Source organism: Poecile atricapillus, chromosome 3, assembly GCF_030490865.1.
Source record: "Poecile atricapillus isolate bPoeAtr1 chromosome 3, bPoeAtr1.hap1, whole genome shotgun sequence".
Lineage (NCBI taxonomy): Eukaryota > Metazoa > Chordata > Aves > Passeriformes > Paridae > Poecile > Poecile atricapillus.
This window is the reverse complement of record NC_081251.1, coordinates 112168853-112183804: the sequence shown is the minus strand read 5'-3', so window position 1 is coordinate 112183804 and position 14952 is coordinate 112168853. Positions and strand designations below refer to the sequence as shown.

The following is a 14952-nucleotide window of genomic DNA, read 5'->3' as shown; positions in this document are numbered from 1 at the left end:
GGAGTTCGTGCAGGACTGTTCCAGTCTCCTCTACTCCCTTCTGGTCTCCTTTCTCCTGCCAAACCTATTTACTCGACATCCCCCCAGCTAAAATTTGATTTTTATAATTGAAAATTAACTGCTTGGGTAGTTTATACACATCAAAGTGTGGTTTATTTTCCATTGCCTTTAAGGCTGTTTTATCCTTCATGTTGGAAAGCTTCTTATCTAGATGAAACAGCCTTAAATGGCTGGATTTAGTTCATTAAATTCTTGGATAACTGGGAGTCTGTCTGGCACTTAGCAAGTGAAATTAGGAAAAGAAGTTCTGATCTACCTTCTAAATGTAAGAAATTGAATTCTTTGCAAGCTGCCACGATTTGTACAAAGAACTTTAAAAACAATCAATCACTGTTAAACTTCCTCTGCCAATTTTTACCCTTTCTCAGCTCCTGTAAGTCCAGGTGAACCTCTTTGAATTAAGGTGATGCCTTAAATTTTAGCTTTCCTATTTTCCTGATTCTGTACTGCATTAGTATATAACTCTGAACTTCCCATAAAGTGTTAGCAAGTTCTTTTCACAGAAAAAACATGGACATGTTTTTTTAGATGGACATGAAAAATATCCTTTGTCTCCTTGCACTTTGCCCAAGTTTAATTATTTCTGCTGTGGAAAAGAGCCATCCATGGGTATCAGAGGTGTTCACTGAGAACTGTCTGCTTTTTAAAGAGCAACAGATGCTGTCCCTGAGGAAAACTGATGGAAATGGAGAAGTTTGAAGGACCAAGTTTGGTGCAGTTGTCTTAATGCTCTGTCTGTGGATGTATAGGCAGAAACTTGTATTTATGAGTGAATTTAGGTTCCAGAACACATGTGAATCATTCAGATGCCCAAAACTACTCACTCAGAAGTTTGCATCTGGATTTTTTGGGACCATTTCCATCACTTTCTGTTTGCACTGATTTTTCCTCTTCCATGTCTTGGAATTCTCACATTGTTTGGCTGCTCACAAATACATGATACTCAGGATTTACATCAGCACTGTTCTCCAAATTGATGTGTTGTGTTCTTCAAGCTTGTTTAAAATTGATCCAGCCACACTTTTAATGTTCCTTTCTTCAATTAGTTCTCAAAAGCGTGGGGTACAAAACCAATGCTTTAAAAGAATGTCCATGGCATCCCTTGAAGAATTCCTCTCTGCAGCTGCTTGCCAGGGACATCAATGTTTGGATGTCCTTTTCCTAGCAGTGACTGAACACGTTTCCTGTACTCTCACAGGTGCTGAAATTAATCTCTCATTAAACCACCCAAATCCAGTTTCTGCATTTATTCACTGTTGTCTCTCTCTGCTCAGCCAGCAAAACATATTTGTGGTTCTTACTCATACTCCTTGTAGATTTTCCTTCTTTTTTTTTCTTCTTTTTTTTTTTTCTTCCTTCAGTAGTCATGTTGTCTTCTAAACCAGGAACCTATTTCTAGTTGGGTTTCTTTTTCTGGTAGATACTTATCTTAAAATTTAAAATGTATTTAGAGAAAATCTTCCTCTCTGGAGTAAACTGAAGTTTTAAAAAGGAATCTTAATTAGTTTTTTATTCTACATTACTTTTTCTCTATTTGCCCTCCGAGGCAGTGGCATCTGCCATATGATTTTGCCATGTAGCTTTTAGATGATTTTGTGGATTTTCAGAGTCAAGTACCTTGACTTTGTGATACCCTGGCTCTGATTCCCATCGAGCTGGGTTGTCACCAGGAACCAGGACAACTCCATCAAGATCTGCAGGGAATAAGTTCATCTGTGCTGCTAATTTGGCACCAATTTGTAGGTGTCAAGTGTCCACATGTATTTCTGCTTCTGACTTGTATGAACTAAGGTGCAGTGCAGCTTTGGTGACATGTGACAGCGTAGGACTACTCGTCATTAGCCATTAATAATTAATTAGATGTGTCATTAGGAGCCTGTTCTGAGCTCACAGGCTGATTTGCAGGAGCTGAGTGTTTGTTACAGCCCAAGAGGGAAACAATATCCGCTCTCATTGCTTCATCATTGCAATGGTTTATTTTTCTTTCCTACGCTGCAGATGAGGTTCCTAGAATTAAATACTTAAAGGTAATGAGAACAGTGAGTGTTTACAATAATTAAAATCAGGTAAATTGAAACCTTTAGCATTAAGCATCCCACATAACTGTGTAATTTGAAAAAATGATACCAAAATGTGTTTCTCAGACAGGTAACAGAGAACAAAATATTGCTGGCATGGCACATAGGCTCTTTTCTTGAGCTTTTTTTGGGTTTTTTTTCTCTGCTAATGACTGTGTCTGAAATGTTGCAATAATAAGCAGCTCGTTAGTCAGATGTTTTCAATTCTGCCTTTCTGTGTTTCATCTGTTCTGTTTGTGTGGGGTGGGTGGTTGGTGCATTCAGCATTTCAGACTGTCTGGTTGTACACATTTCCACCAGCTAAAAACCAAAACGATGCATTATAATACAAGTAATTGTTCTGCAGCCCTCGTGGAGCACTCCAGAGCAGCGTGGTGGGGTTCCCACAATAACTCTCATTCAACTCGTTTCAAACATCTCAGATTTTTATAAATGCCAGATAAATGAAGAGCTGATTGTACCTCAACCTCTGAAGTAACCCTATTAAAATAAAATACATAGCAATTCCGAATTGGAAGAACAATGCATGTGAGATTTATAGATAAGTGAAAATTAAGCTGCTGTTCCAGCTATTCCTGCCCTTAGGTGCTGTGCAAGTTGCTGTAGAAATCATTTCATTTAAAGACTTTTTATAGGTTTTTCAATAGTCTCATACAGACCAAAGAAAATGAGTTCATAAAAGTGACATGAAAATGAGATGAGTTTCTTTTTACTGCTGTCCATCTCTTCCTTTAAAATTAAATTGAAGAAAAACTCATGGAATTTTGGGGAAGGAAAAGCAGGGAAGGGAAGTGTGTGTGTTTAAAGGTCATCTTTAAAATAATGAACCATCTGCAGCTGATAAAAATTGGTAAAAACTGCGAGTTAGAAAACACCTAGAAGAAAGTTGTGAATTGGTTGTAGCTGCTTGGTATTTACCTTTACAGAGTTGACATCTAAATTAAGATTTAAACTGTGAGATGTAAAGTTTTTTCAAGTTAATCACAACCACATCCCAAAGCACTGAAAAACACCACATTTGGTCTGATTTTACTTAGATGGTTTATACTGTCACTTGTTTTTTGTTAGAACACACAGTCTTGCAAACAATTTCAAACTCAAATACCATGAACCTAGGGGAAAAAAAAATCTTGAGAAATATGAATGTTAGGATGGAAAACTAAAAAAAGCCAGTCCAGGCTGAATATTTGCTTAATGTTCTGTCACTAGAGCATGAGAGACCCAGGGAAGCTGGATTTGGATCACTTGAACTGTGAGAAAGGTCAGAAAAAGAGGAATGAGGTGGCCTTGGGCTTTTCCTCAGCACGTCCAATTAATTCTCTTTGTATTTCAGATCAAATCCTGGTTTCACTGTGTATGGCATCGATATCATTTGGGGATCTCTCCCCCTTTCCCCCAGAAATCAATCTGATTTTGTATTTTAAGTAGTAGCTTCACCAAAACCAGCACTGAATAACCAGTGATTTTGTGGTGTTGTCCCCAGTAAACTTTTTGCAGCACATCTGGTACAGAGATGGTGATGCCATTGAAAATTGGAAGTTAAAAAGCGACCTGTCAGCCTGGCTGTCCGTCACATCAGCTGCTCCCTCCAGCTTGCTTTCATTCTGTCCTCCTGATGTGGTGACTGACATAGGACTGGCTGATTTTTTTGGGGGGGTTGTCCCTAAGTGTTAGAAAAATACTAATTTATCATGTTTTATGTTTTTAAATAACCCATGGTTATTTAAAATAACATGCAGCATGGGTATTGTAGAAAGTCAGCATGAATTCATCCTGCATTTTCAGAGCTCAAAGTTAGAATTGTATTTGGAAATGCCTATTGACACAGTCCTCACTTTTCCAAAGTTCATTTGTACAGGCAGACATCGGCTTCACTCTTATTCCTTTGCCAAAGAAAAAATACATATTAAGCTCTCACTTCCTCAAAAGTTGTAAATCACAGAAAAAGAAGTATCTTCACTCTTCTTCATAGCCTGGTCCTGGTAAACTCGATGTATCGATGTTCTTACTTCAAGCATGGAATTGGATTTAGCTATTTTAGGAAAAACAGCCATTGTTCTGGGCTAGCATTGAGTGCTCGAGGTGTGATTTATGGCATCTTGTCCTCCCTGATAACACCTGTGGGAAGAACAGCCCTCGGATTTCAGTTGAATCTGAGGTATTTCGGATTGCTGCATGTACCAGATCTGTAGGAGTCAGTGGATGCCTTGGATCTCCTTCCCCAGGGACTGACTAAAGCATTTCTGACTCCTTTTACCTCATGCTGAGTTATATATCAGAAATATTTCCCTGTATTAACTGAGCAGATGGTCAAAATGAGACCAGTTTAGATGATTGAGATTATTTTTTAAGGAAACTTCCTCTTGTTTTGTGCACACTGACTTGGTTTGCACAGAAATGATGTCTGGATGACTTGGGTGTTTAAACAAGATCCTGGCTCTGTTTCTGTGCATAGGTAGCTATGGTGATATCATGCCAAATGTGGAATCCATTCTGAAACATTAGAAAGGAGGATAAATTTATTTGCAAATATTTTGGCTATATCTTGATCTGATACTCTTTAGTGAAATGTGTGAATACATTATTTGTATTAAAACCATACTGGAGTGTTTATTGGGCTAAATAGATTGCTGGTTTAATGGTAACGATTTTGGTAAGGATAACTTGATACAAATAAATCCATTTAACTATCAAACTTCCTGTGTATTCTGTGTAATGGAAGAGAGTTTGGAAAACACTGTTTTGAATATTTTTAATGTAGTAATTGGAGTCTACTGATTTCACATGACATTAAGACAGACAAAATCCTGTCACTGAGTTCTGCAGATGTGATTCCCATGTATGGACACTCTCCTTAATCAGTGAGAGGGATTGCTGAAAGATAAACTTGAGAGTTTTGACTTTGGTCTCAACAAAGGAGGGAGAGAAGAGAGATTTCTTTGAAGGATGAGTCTGTTGATGCACTTGATGGGAAGTTCTTAGTGATGTGTGACACGAAGGGTATTTGAACCAGCTGTGAAATCTGTGTGGGGATTGTTAGCAGCGAATTTCAGCCGGTTAAAAAGGACATTTTTTATCTGAGGGTCAGGCTGGTGCAGACACAAAGAAGCAACTCTTAGGTACCATCATGGACCCAACAAATCTGGAAGAGCAGAGCTGTGTGCTTCAGGTGCCACAGATGATACAAAATCATTTTGAGAGCCTTAGAAAGCAATTCCTATCCTTAGTTGGTGTTCTGGTCTGGGCAGCTTGCACTGAGGAGTTTGGTTGCATCACCACAGGCTAGTCTGATTTTAGGAATCACTTATTATTTCCTATTTTACTGCCCCATAACCAGCAACTTACCTGGTGTGTAAAGTGTTAAGAGCTGGTATTTTGAAATCAGGGCCAAATCTATGAGATATCCATGCTATCTATATATATACATATATATATATATATATATATTTTGTTGATAAACATTCTGTAATGAGGAATTCTTGAAGACGAGACGTTGTTCTATTTGTAGGAAATCTGGGGGAGTTCTGCCTTCAATGGAGTCACAATATAAAGTCCTAATTTAGCAAGGTTCTTTGTTTAATTTAAGCCTCAAACTTGAGTCTTTCCTGGAAAACTCTGCATATGGAGCTAGCTAATTATGCTTCTTTCCTCCCCTATATTCCCTCTCCTGGGATACATAAAGATCTAGAAAAATATACATGCACTTTTGAATGCTTGGAAATCTCACTTTGATGAGCAGAAAACTAAGATGAGAATCTGTGCCATTTTTTTAATGTTTCAAATCTCTCCTGAAGTTATCAGGACATAAATACAAAGATTTAGGATCATGATAGTTACAGGTAGTAATGCAGACTGTGATAGTTACAGTGTAGGGAATTCTGAAGCACTGTGTAACTCTGTAAAATAGTTTTAAGAGTTTTTGCTCTGTAAATTAATGTCTTCACCCAAAATTGCCAATATCTATCTGTTCCAGCAGCCCAAGAAATTCTGATTCTCTTGATAATCCCCAGTTTTGCCATCCCATTGTCTGTAACTATCAAACCCCAGGAAAACCTTTACCATTGGACAGATTTTTTTCCTTCTTAAAGGGAGCAGAAAGTGCAGCTTTGGGAAGCATCAGTAAGCAAAGGGAGCTGACCTGCTGCTCCCTGGCGTGTTGAAATCAGCATTTGAGTGCCACAGAACCTTGTGGCAGCCTTTTATAACTGTGTATGAAAAAAACAGAAGGTTTCCACAGACAGATGGTGTGTTGCAGGTTTTCAGAAGTAAAAAAAAAAGTTTAAGGAGCTGGTGATACTAATAAAAGATGTTATGGCATTTGCTGTGCTGTGCAGAGCATACACTAATTGGGATTTCAGGGTTAAGACCTACATTTTAATAACACAAATCACAGTGGAAAGCAGGGATTGTAATGTGGCTGAGGTGCCTCTCTAAGTTTATGTTATTCTTATGATTTCCAGTGAAAAGGAAATGCAGCATGAGAAAGTTTTGGGAAGTCTGAAATCTATTTTTATCCATCTGCCTACAGGACCCTGGTTTCTAACAAAAAGTCATTATTTTTCATTTGTTCATGAAAATGGTAGGACTCCCATGAGCTTTTAATTTTTAATTTTTTTTATGTATCTGGTTATTTTTTTCCTCTATTCTCTCTTTATTTCTCATTGATTAAGGTATATTTTCTTTGATGAGTTTCCCAAGACAGCACAACCAAATAGGGAAGATTTTGTCCAATGAGCAGGTAATCCTCTGACCAACCTCAGCCTCAATTTGACATGACTAATTTGATTTTTGATAGATTCTAAAGCTCTTTGTGCTGCCAGCACCATCCTTATCACCTCCTCCATATTTGCCTGCTCACAAACTCCGTCTCCCTCTGGGAATTTAAGCACTGTCCCATCCAAACACTGATTTTCCTGACCTATTTCTGGGGCAGTCTTCAGGCACCTCCAGTCCTTGAGCTGAAGCTCCTACCAGACTCCAGTGGAAAGGCAAAACCAATCTTGTCCCTGGGCCTTTTGACTGGAAGAAGCAAAAGAGAACATCAAATACTTAAAATATTGAGCTACAAAGAGGACTTTGATGAGTTACATGGGTATTGCCAATGGCTGCTGTTTATTTGCCATCCCATGGATGTGTTCCCAAACTTCAGTAGCTCAGGTGTTCCAAAAGTCACTGTAAGCAATATTAAATGGGTATAATTGTTCTGAATGTCCATCAAAGAGCTCGATGTGTTGCTGATTAGACGCCAGTCTAGCAAAGAGCTTATCCCAAAACCCAATCTGTCCACTCAGGAGCCAATGTATGAAACACAGCCCCAAGCAGCATCAGGCTTTTCAGTGTCATTCCCTAAAATGGAATTACCTAAATCAAAGCAATCCAATTTACATAAAAGAAGCTCAGTTTGGTCTTGCTGCTTGGTTTGGTTTTTTCCTCCCATGTGCTTTCCTGCCATCTCCACAGGAAAACCTGCTGACATTTTCAAAAGGGCTTTGATTCATAGAGCACCAATAGTCTTCAAGATGTTGATAAAGGATATTTTGCTCATCTCCTTAGCACTGTTTGCAGCAGAGCTGTTCATGAGCAATGTGGGAGCTGGCGGTGGGCTTTGCTATCTGAGAACTTCAGATCCAAGCACTAATCTTGACCTAGGTCATTGTCGCTGACAAGTGCATCTGTCACCCCAGAAGGGCAAATACACCCATGGCAGGGGTCAACGAGGGTGTGAATCAGGTTAGCATCAAAATTATTCTCTTCCACTGAACATAAAAATATAAAATTTAAAAAAAATATTAAAAACCAGCTATTAAAATATGTATTTTAAGTCTGTGAAGGCCACAGCAGGGTGCACTGAGACAGCCCAGGACACGTGGTATATTCCCTTTATTAACAGCTGCTGGATGGTGGCTGGACAGTGCACTGCTGTAAGGGACTGTGTGCTTCAAACTTTGCTAGACAAGTTTTAAACAGAACAGAGAAATTCAACTTGTTATCCATTTAAACTCAGCAACCTAAAGAGGGTGGTCTGTCTGATTGCTTGCCTGTACAACCTGGTGAAACCAATCTTTGGTATGGGTGACCAAATTCACACTCACATTGCTTGATTTGCCACTTTGCACTTGTAAAAAGTGAGCCACTGCCAGATAACTTCTCTTTTGATGAATTTGCTTGGAAAAAACCATCTCATTTCAAATATGTTTCTTTTTTTATTCTGTGGTGCGTGGCTAATGCGTATCTTAGTCTAACTGGAGTGTGATTCATCACTGAGACATCCCTTGGCCGAGTGTAAATACGAAAGAAAAAGGTTATCTTCTCTCTTCTTTTGTTGCTACGATTGCAGTTCATCATCCGGAGCGGAACTGCGAGCAGGAGGTTCAGCCAGGGAGATGGAGAGAGGAATGACAATGATGTGAAAGGGACTGAAAGCACATTGGCAATCCCGTTCTGTCTGAGCACACAAAGAATGATGCTGGTCCCAGACAGGCCCTTGAGCAGAGGCATTTATCTGTCTGATTTGGGGGTTGAAATGGTAGAGGGTAAAAAGGAGATGGATTCTCATCTCCCAGAGACATAAAACAAAGCTTTGAAACATCCAGCCTGTAAATAAAAGAGAAAGGAAACCATCTAGTAATGCACCATGACTGACTTAGCAACTGCAGGGCATTTCTCTAGCTCTTCTCCCAGATCTAAATGATACCATTTCTTTGTCTTTCTCCTTTGAATTCTCATCTCTGAAACACAGCTACTATTTTTGTATCCCTCTGCTGTTTTTCTCTCCTGTGAAAGGCTGTGATTAACTTGTTTACCCACGAAACCATCTTTGTCTCGGAGCACAATGATATTCACAATTTACAGAACCCTTAAATAGGATTATTCTGTCTGTTCTCCTGTAACACTTGGCATCATACCCAGTATTTAAAGAGACTCAGCATTTATGATAGACAGCCTTGTACTTTCTTTTCAGTCTCTACCTCATGCTCCAAAAATGTTTTCCTAAATCTGGTGAAGTGTTTGGTGAACACACACACGGCTCCATTGCCTCCAAGGAGATATGATACCAATCAGGAGATGCCCTTCAGATTGATGTCTTGTTGGTACAGGATTTCCTGCAAGATCCATGAAAAATGGCCCTTTTTATCATCTTAACCTTGTTGTATTAAATATAATTGGTATCAGTCGGTGAAAATGTAGATACTTATTCAAAAAGTTATTAAATATTAAGAATACCCTAAACTGAACATATGCAGACAGTTCGGGGAGAAGGTTCACGGGAGAGTGAAATTTAAAGTGCAGTACATTTATTGTGTCAGTTTAGAAAGAATTTGATCTCTACACAGCATCTGTCATCCCACAGGATTCTATTTGCTGGCCATTTTTTAGTTTTTGTAGGAGACTCGACAGTCTTGCCTTCTAGGAAACCTGAGCTTTCACATTATACAGGCCCTTTCCAAAGGGCTGAATCCAATCATGCAGGGCAGCTTTTCATCTGTCTTTATAAACTTCACCATGAGGCCAAGGAGCTGTTTTCTTTGTTTCAAACACACTGAGTGCATTTCTTGGAAATGCTGCAGCCTAATAGAAATGAGGAGAGTCACCAAACAACCTGAGGTTTTTACTCACACACTTAGGTTGCCAATGAAGCTGAGGTTCAGGCTATTAATAGCTGATAAAAATCATTGAGTGTGCCTTTCCTTCACAGAATTGTTGGGTAGTCACTCTGTCGAGGCTGGAACAAGGTGCCCATGGAAGGGGTTGAGTCACCATCCCTGGAGGGGTTTGACAGATGTGTGGATGTGGCATTTGGGGACGTGGGTTAGTGGTGGCTTTGGCAGTGCAGAGGAAACAGTTGAACTCGATGCTCTTAAAGGTCTTTTCCAACCTACGTGAGTCTATGATTCTGTATTGGATACCAGCTGAGGGAAAGAAAAGGCTAAAAGCTAAATCTAAATGGAATATAAATATAGTTTAAATAATACATGACCCGTTGAAGAAGAAAGGGGAGGGCTATGCTAAAATTCTATTATTCATTTCATAGCATTTAAGAAAGTTAATTCCAGAATTCTTCTTAATTCCTTAGGAAAAAGTAACTTCTCATTTTCAGTTTTATCTAAAATCCATTAAAATCACAGGGAATGTCTCTGCTGAGGACAGTAGCCTTTGGACAGATTGTGTTGCTCTGACAAGCAACACAGTTTGTGTTTGCTTAACTTCTGCAGCAAAATAACTGAAAATAGCAATGTGCAGCCATCAGCTGGACAGCTCTGAGTCTGTACAGCACCAATGTGGAGCTCAAAGGAGGATTTACAGCAGTGATTTCCTTTTTATTCTGGGTTAATAACTTCAAGTATTTTAATGAGTCATTAACCAGATCAGAACCTAGCGCCAACATGTTTAAAATGTTCAAAACAACACAAATTTTGAAAATGGAAATATTTTCAATTTTTGCACCTATATATATATTTGCAAAAGGTTTTTAATTATTTCATCGTTATTTCACCCGCAGGATCCGAAGCTGCGCGAGCTGCTGGATGCTGGGAACGCGGGAGGTCGGCTGGAAAATCGGATGATAACTGTTGTGTATGGCCCAGACCTGGTCAATATATCCTACTTGAACCTGGTGGCATTCCAAGATGATATAGCAAAGGTAACACACCCACCTGATAGATACAACTTCTTTAATTTGTTTTTTCTCTCTTGATTCTGCCTCACTTCTTCTCACACTTGGATTTCTCAGCTTCTCTGGGCTGAGCTCCTTCAGGATATTCCCTCACGAGGAGTTCTGCTTATCTCAGTTCTCTGGGTCAGGAAGAAAACTCCAAAACCTATTAGGATCTTGTTTCTCATGTTTATTAGGATGTTATCACAAAACTTGGCAGACTTTTCCAGACTTTTGCTCAAGTTCAATTCATCTTGCTCTTTTGGCTCACTTTGGCCTTGCAGGCACAAAATGTCCCCAAACTGTGCAGCCTTTTTATCTTTATGTTTATCCAATTAACAATAGACACATATATTATTTTTCTTAATGACCTGTCTCACCTGTGTGCTGCACTGCAGCATTTTCTATCCAATCATTCACTATTACCCAAAAATCTCTAGAGGAAGAAGGAAGGAAAAGAAACAACACTCTAAATCCTCCATTTTGTCTTTTGCTTTCTAAACTAGTTTAAACTCTTAACTTTTTCACCCAGTGACTTAAGAAAACTCTCTAATCTACACACTTAAACTTTTAGCTTTCCTATTTAACTTTAACAGTTGTTTTTATGTATCACCATGAAAACATGCCCATAAATTTCATGTTATATGAAATTCAGTGTTCTCCTGGATCTCAGAGCTAGGTGTCAGAGACAAGGGCACACACTCTGTGTCTCAGACTCCAACAATAGATGAAGATCTGTCATATCAAATTCAGGTTTTGGAAGTAGTGTTTTGAGAAATGGATAAATGAGCTAAAAGTGGGAATTGCTATGAAATGAATCACAGTTCTGTTCTAGAGCTTCTCCCAAGAAGAAATGTGCAATCTTTTTTTTGTTTTGGGTTTGGGTTTTTTTTTTCAAGGAGGTCGTTCAGCAAAATTTATACCCGTGGCTTATAAGTGTGCTCATGTTCAGAACATGTTCATAAAGCCCAAATAATCACAGTGAAAATAGTGCTACACACAAATTTTAACTCAGGAATGAGATGTTACACTGTGGTTCCCCAAGCACACATCAACGTTTCAGTAGTAGCATCACATTTTGCCCTCTGAGAATCCTTGATAAGCCTTATAGTCAACACCATTGCCTTAGAAAGGTATTTTTCCCATGCAGGTCCATCAGTTTCCTCTGTCCAACCCACAGAATAAAACTACACTGATATTAGTACATTTGGGTTTGAGTTTTTTCCTTCTTCCAATTTCTCTCCAGTTCAGTTCTATTTCATGAACTGGGAGCTTTTACTTTATCTATTTCAAACAGACATTCCAAAGCTTCTCCTCTTTCCACTTCCACTCCTATGGGTACGCTGTGATCCCAGCCTGCAGACATCCATGCACAGAACACTTTCCACAGAGTGTTTTTACATCCTGGAGTTCACTAGATTGTGCTAAAATGAGGTTCTCTGCAGCCTGCTGTGATTTAACAACAGCAAGCAGTTATTTTGTCACCTCACAGGCAACAGGGCTTGTTAGACCAGGTGCAAAAAGGTCATAGGATGAAAGCCTTCAGCAAGGAGGGAACATTTTTGCTTGCCAGATTCCTATTCCTGCTAATCTTCTTTAGCCAATTGGCAAAAACACGATTTCCAATTTTTCTTTGATGTAGAAGAATGGAAACAGAAAGAGTATGTGGTGGTCCATGAACAGCTGAGAGGGAAGTGCTGTTCTCAGACTTGAAAATGCAGAGCTCTACAGGGTGAGAAATCTTAACACTGCAGAAATGAAAGCAATTGAAGTAACTCTTCAGGAAAAAAAAGGAGCTATGTTTATGGTGGAAAATGAAAAGGTATGCTAAAGCTTTACCAGCAGAAATTGCTGTCCCTTATCAAGGAGAAAAGAAAATCACCCAAATCAGAAGCTTACGTCCTTCTTTTTCACCTGCTTGTCTAGCCAGCAGTCAGTGAGCCATAATCTATTTGCTAAAACAGCACAGAAATGGGTATTTTAGGGCTATTTTCTGTTTGATAATGGAACCTTAAACTACAGTTGATAAAATCATGTTTTGTAAAAGCTTGGTTACTCTGAATCTTGAGTAACTCCTACTATCTGAGTAACTAAGAATCTGAGTCTTCCTTTTTATTCGTAAATGCAATAGAGCAAATAAATTAATATTTGATCAGTTGGGCACTGTGGGCTGAGGATGCAATTTTTAAGGTATTGCAGATTAACTGTGTGTGCTTTGAGGTCATGTTAAATATCCTGACTGATTGAATCAAAACAGTTTTGATCACTGTTGAATGCATCTAAAAAGTCCTCCCTTTTTAACCTGTTTACCAACTTTATGTGAACCAGAACCAAGATTTGGTCTTTATTGTCTCTGAGCTCCACGCAGTGACTCAGAGAAGTTGTAATAAATAAGCACATCAGGCACAAATCATCTCTTCAGGGAGCTCTGGGGAGGAATGTCAGTATGAGACATTTTCACCACCACACTTGCACATTTTGACCCTTCTGATGTTCCAGAGAAATCAAGTGCCAATAGAAATCTTTCCCATTCATTCCTTTTCAATGCATGAATATTTTTTTGTTAACCCTTGATTTGTCATACCTTGTTTTTCAAGTTGTGTGGCAAGTGTTGATCAGACCTCCCTTAAGGAGAAAGTCAAAGTAAACTGCAGTGGTCTTAATGAGGCTTTTAAAATGATTCCCTTATAAATTTTCTCCCTTTGCAGAGGGCTGCCTTTCCTGCTACAATCTCTGCTTGTCACGTCCACTGGCCAAGTTATGGGAGAATTAGGAAAATGCAAGTCTCAGGTTATTCAGCTTGCCTCAGGTGCACTAAATAAAAATGTCATGATTTTTATGAACAATGACATTGTTCATTCCTCCAGGAGAAAGTAACTGATGTTTAAAGCACATCAGTGATGAGCTGGAGGGCACCTGGTTTGTTAAAAGAATGCAGCTTGAAATTCATTAGGGCTGGTCTAAAGGGCAGGCAGGAAGGTGTGTCCTGGTGGGGAAGGGAAGCAGCATTCAGAGAGTGCTCCCTTATTTTTGTTTGAGAATGCCTGTCTGGGGTAGGATTTATTTGTGAGCATCCACAGATTGCTGCAGAAGCAGCAGAGGTTTATTCTCAAACCCTGTTCTGAGAAAATGCTCCTTTTCTCTGTCTCCATTCCCAACATGAAAAACTCCAACCCATCAACCTCTGCTCCACAGCAGTTCACTCTCTTCCCAAATCCAGCAGACTCCAAAGTGAACATCTCTTTTTTCCCATCTCTTTCCTCTCACTCTCCTTGGTGCCTCTCACCTCAGCTCTCTCCTTTCTGCACTGCCAATCCTGGCCATGCAGGCCCCTGTCCAGAGCCCAAGGAAATCTGTTTCTCCTCAGTTTGATGAGCTTTGGGTAAAATGTATCACTAAGAGCTGATGAATTCCTCCATAAGTAAAATGATGTCATCAAGTATGATTCACAAGTCATGCTGTACTATTCTTTCCAGCACACATCTTTATTTTTCTAGCTTCCCCAGTGTATGTAAGAGCTCGATCAGTAGAACAAAATGCTAAAGCAAGTCACAATAAATTCACATCCATTTGATATGTTGTTTTTTTTAAATAAAATTCTGAAAGTGTAGAGTTTCAGCAGCTTTGTTAACCTCCCACCAAAAAGAAATGTGTGAGGAACTTTGCCTTCACACATAGCTCAGGGCTGATATGAAGGAAGTGTTTTCAAGGCTCTGTGCTGCCTTTTCTTATGAAAAAGGTCTCATCTCTTCTGTTGCACTGAATGTCTTATTGTATCCTGATGCATGCAGTGGAAGAGAGATTACTTCACTGAGCAGCACATTTCCAAACAAGCTGCTGCTCATGTGCTATCTGCCAAAGCACTGAACAGCTGAATTATTCGTCAGCAGGGTTCACAGGAGTGATAAAAGCACTGGCATGACAGGACAGAGCCAGGAGGGGATCAAGTTCAGGAAGCTCTTATCATGATGGATGTGACTTGCTTGGAGTTGAAGACCAGAAATCTGGGTCTTTCCTCTCCCAGAAGGGATCGGTGCAGGGTTTGTTGGCACTGCTGCAGCCCTCTTTCAGAAAGCCCAGATTTATATTTTCCTGTTGTATCACATCTGTGCAGAGGCTGCAGCGCCTGTGGCCGTTTGGAGGCTGCTGTAACCTTCCCAC

General features: G+C 39.5%; 1 protein-coding gene across 2 annotated transcripts in view; it reads left to right on the top strand.

Annotated features, from left to right (window-relative positions):
• PLCB1 (phospholipase C beta 1) overlaps window positions 1-14952 on the top strand; it is a 336286-nt gene that overhangs the window by 188166 nt on the left and 133168 nt on the right. For both annotated transcript variants that reach the window (XM_058834148.1, XM_058834149.1), the window contains exon 4: window positions 10639-10779. In XM_058834148.1, coding sequence (XP_058690131.1) covers window positions 10639-10779 — 141 coding nt within the window. The remainder of the gene's footprint in view (window positions 1-10638; window positions 10780-14952) is intronic.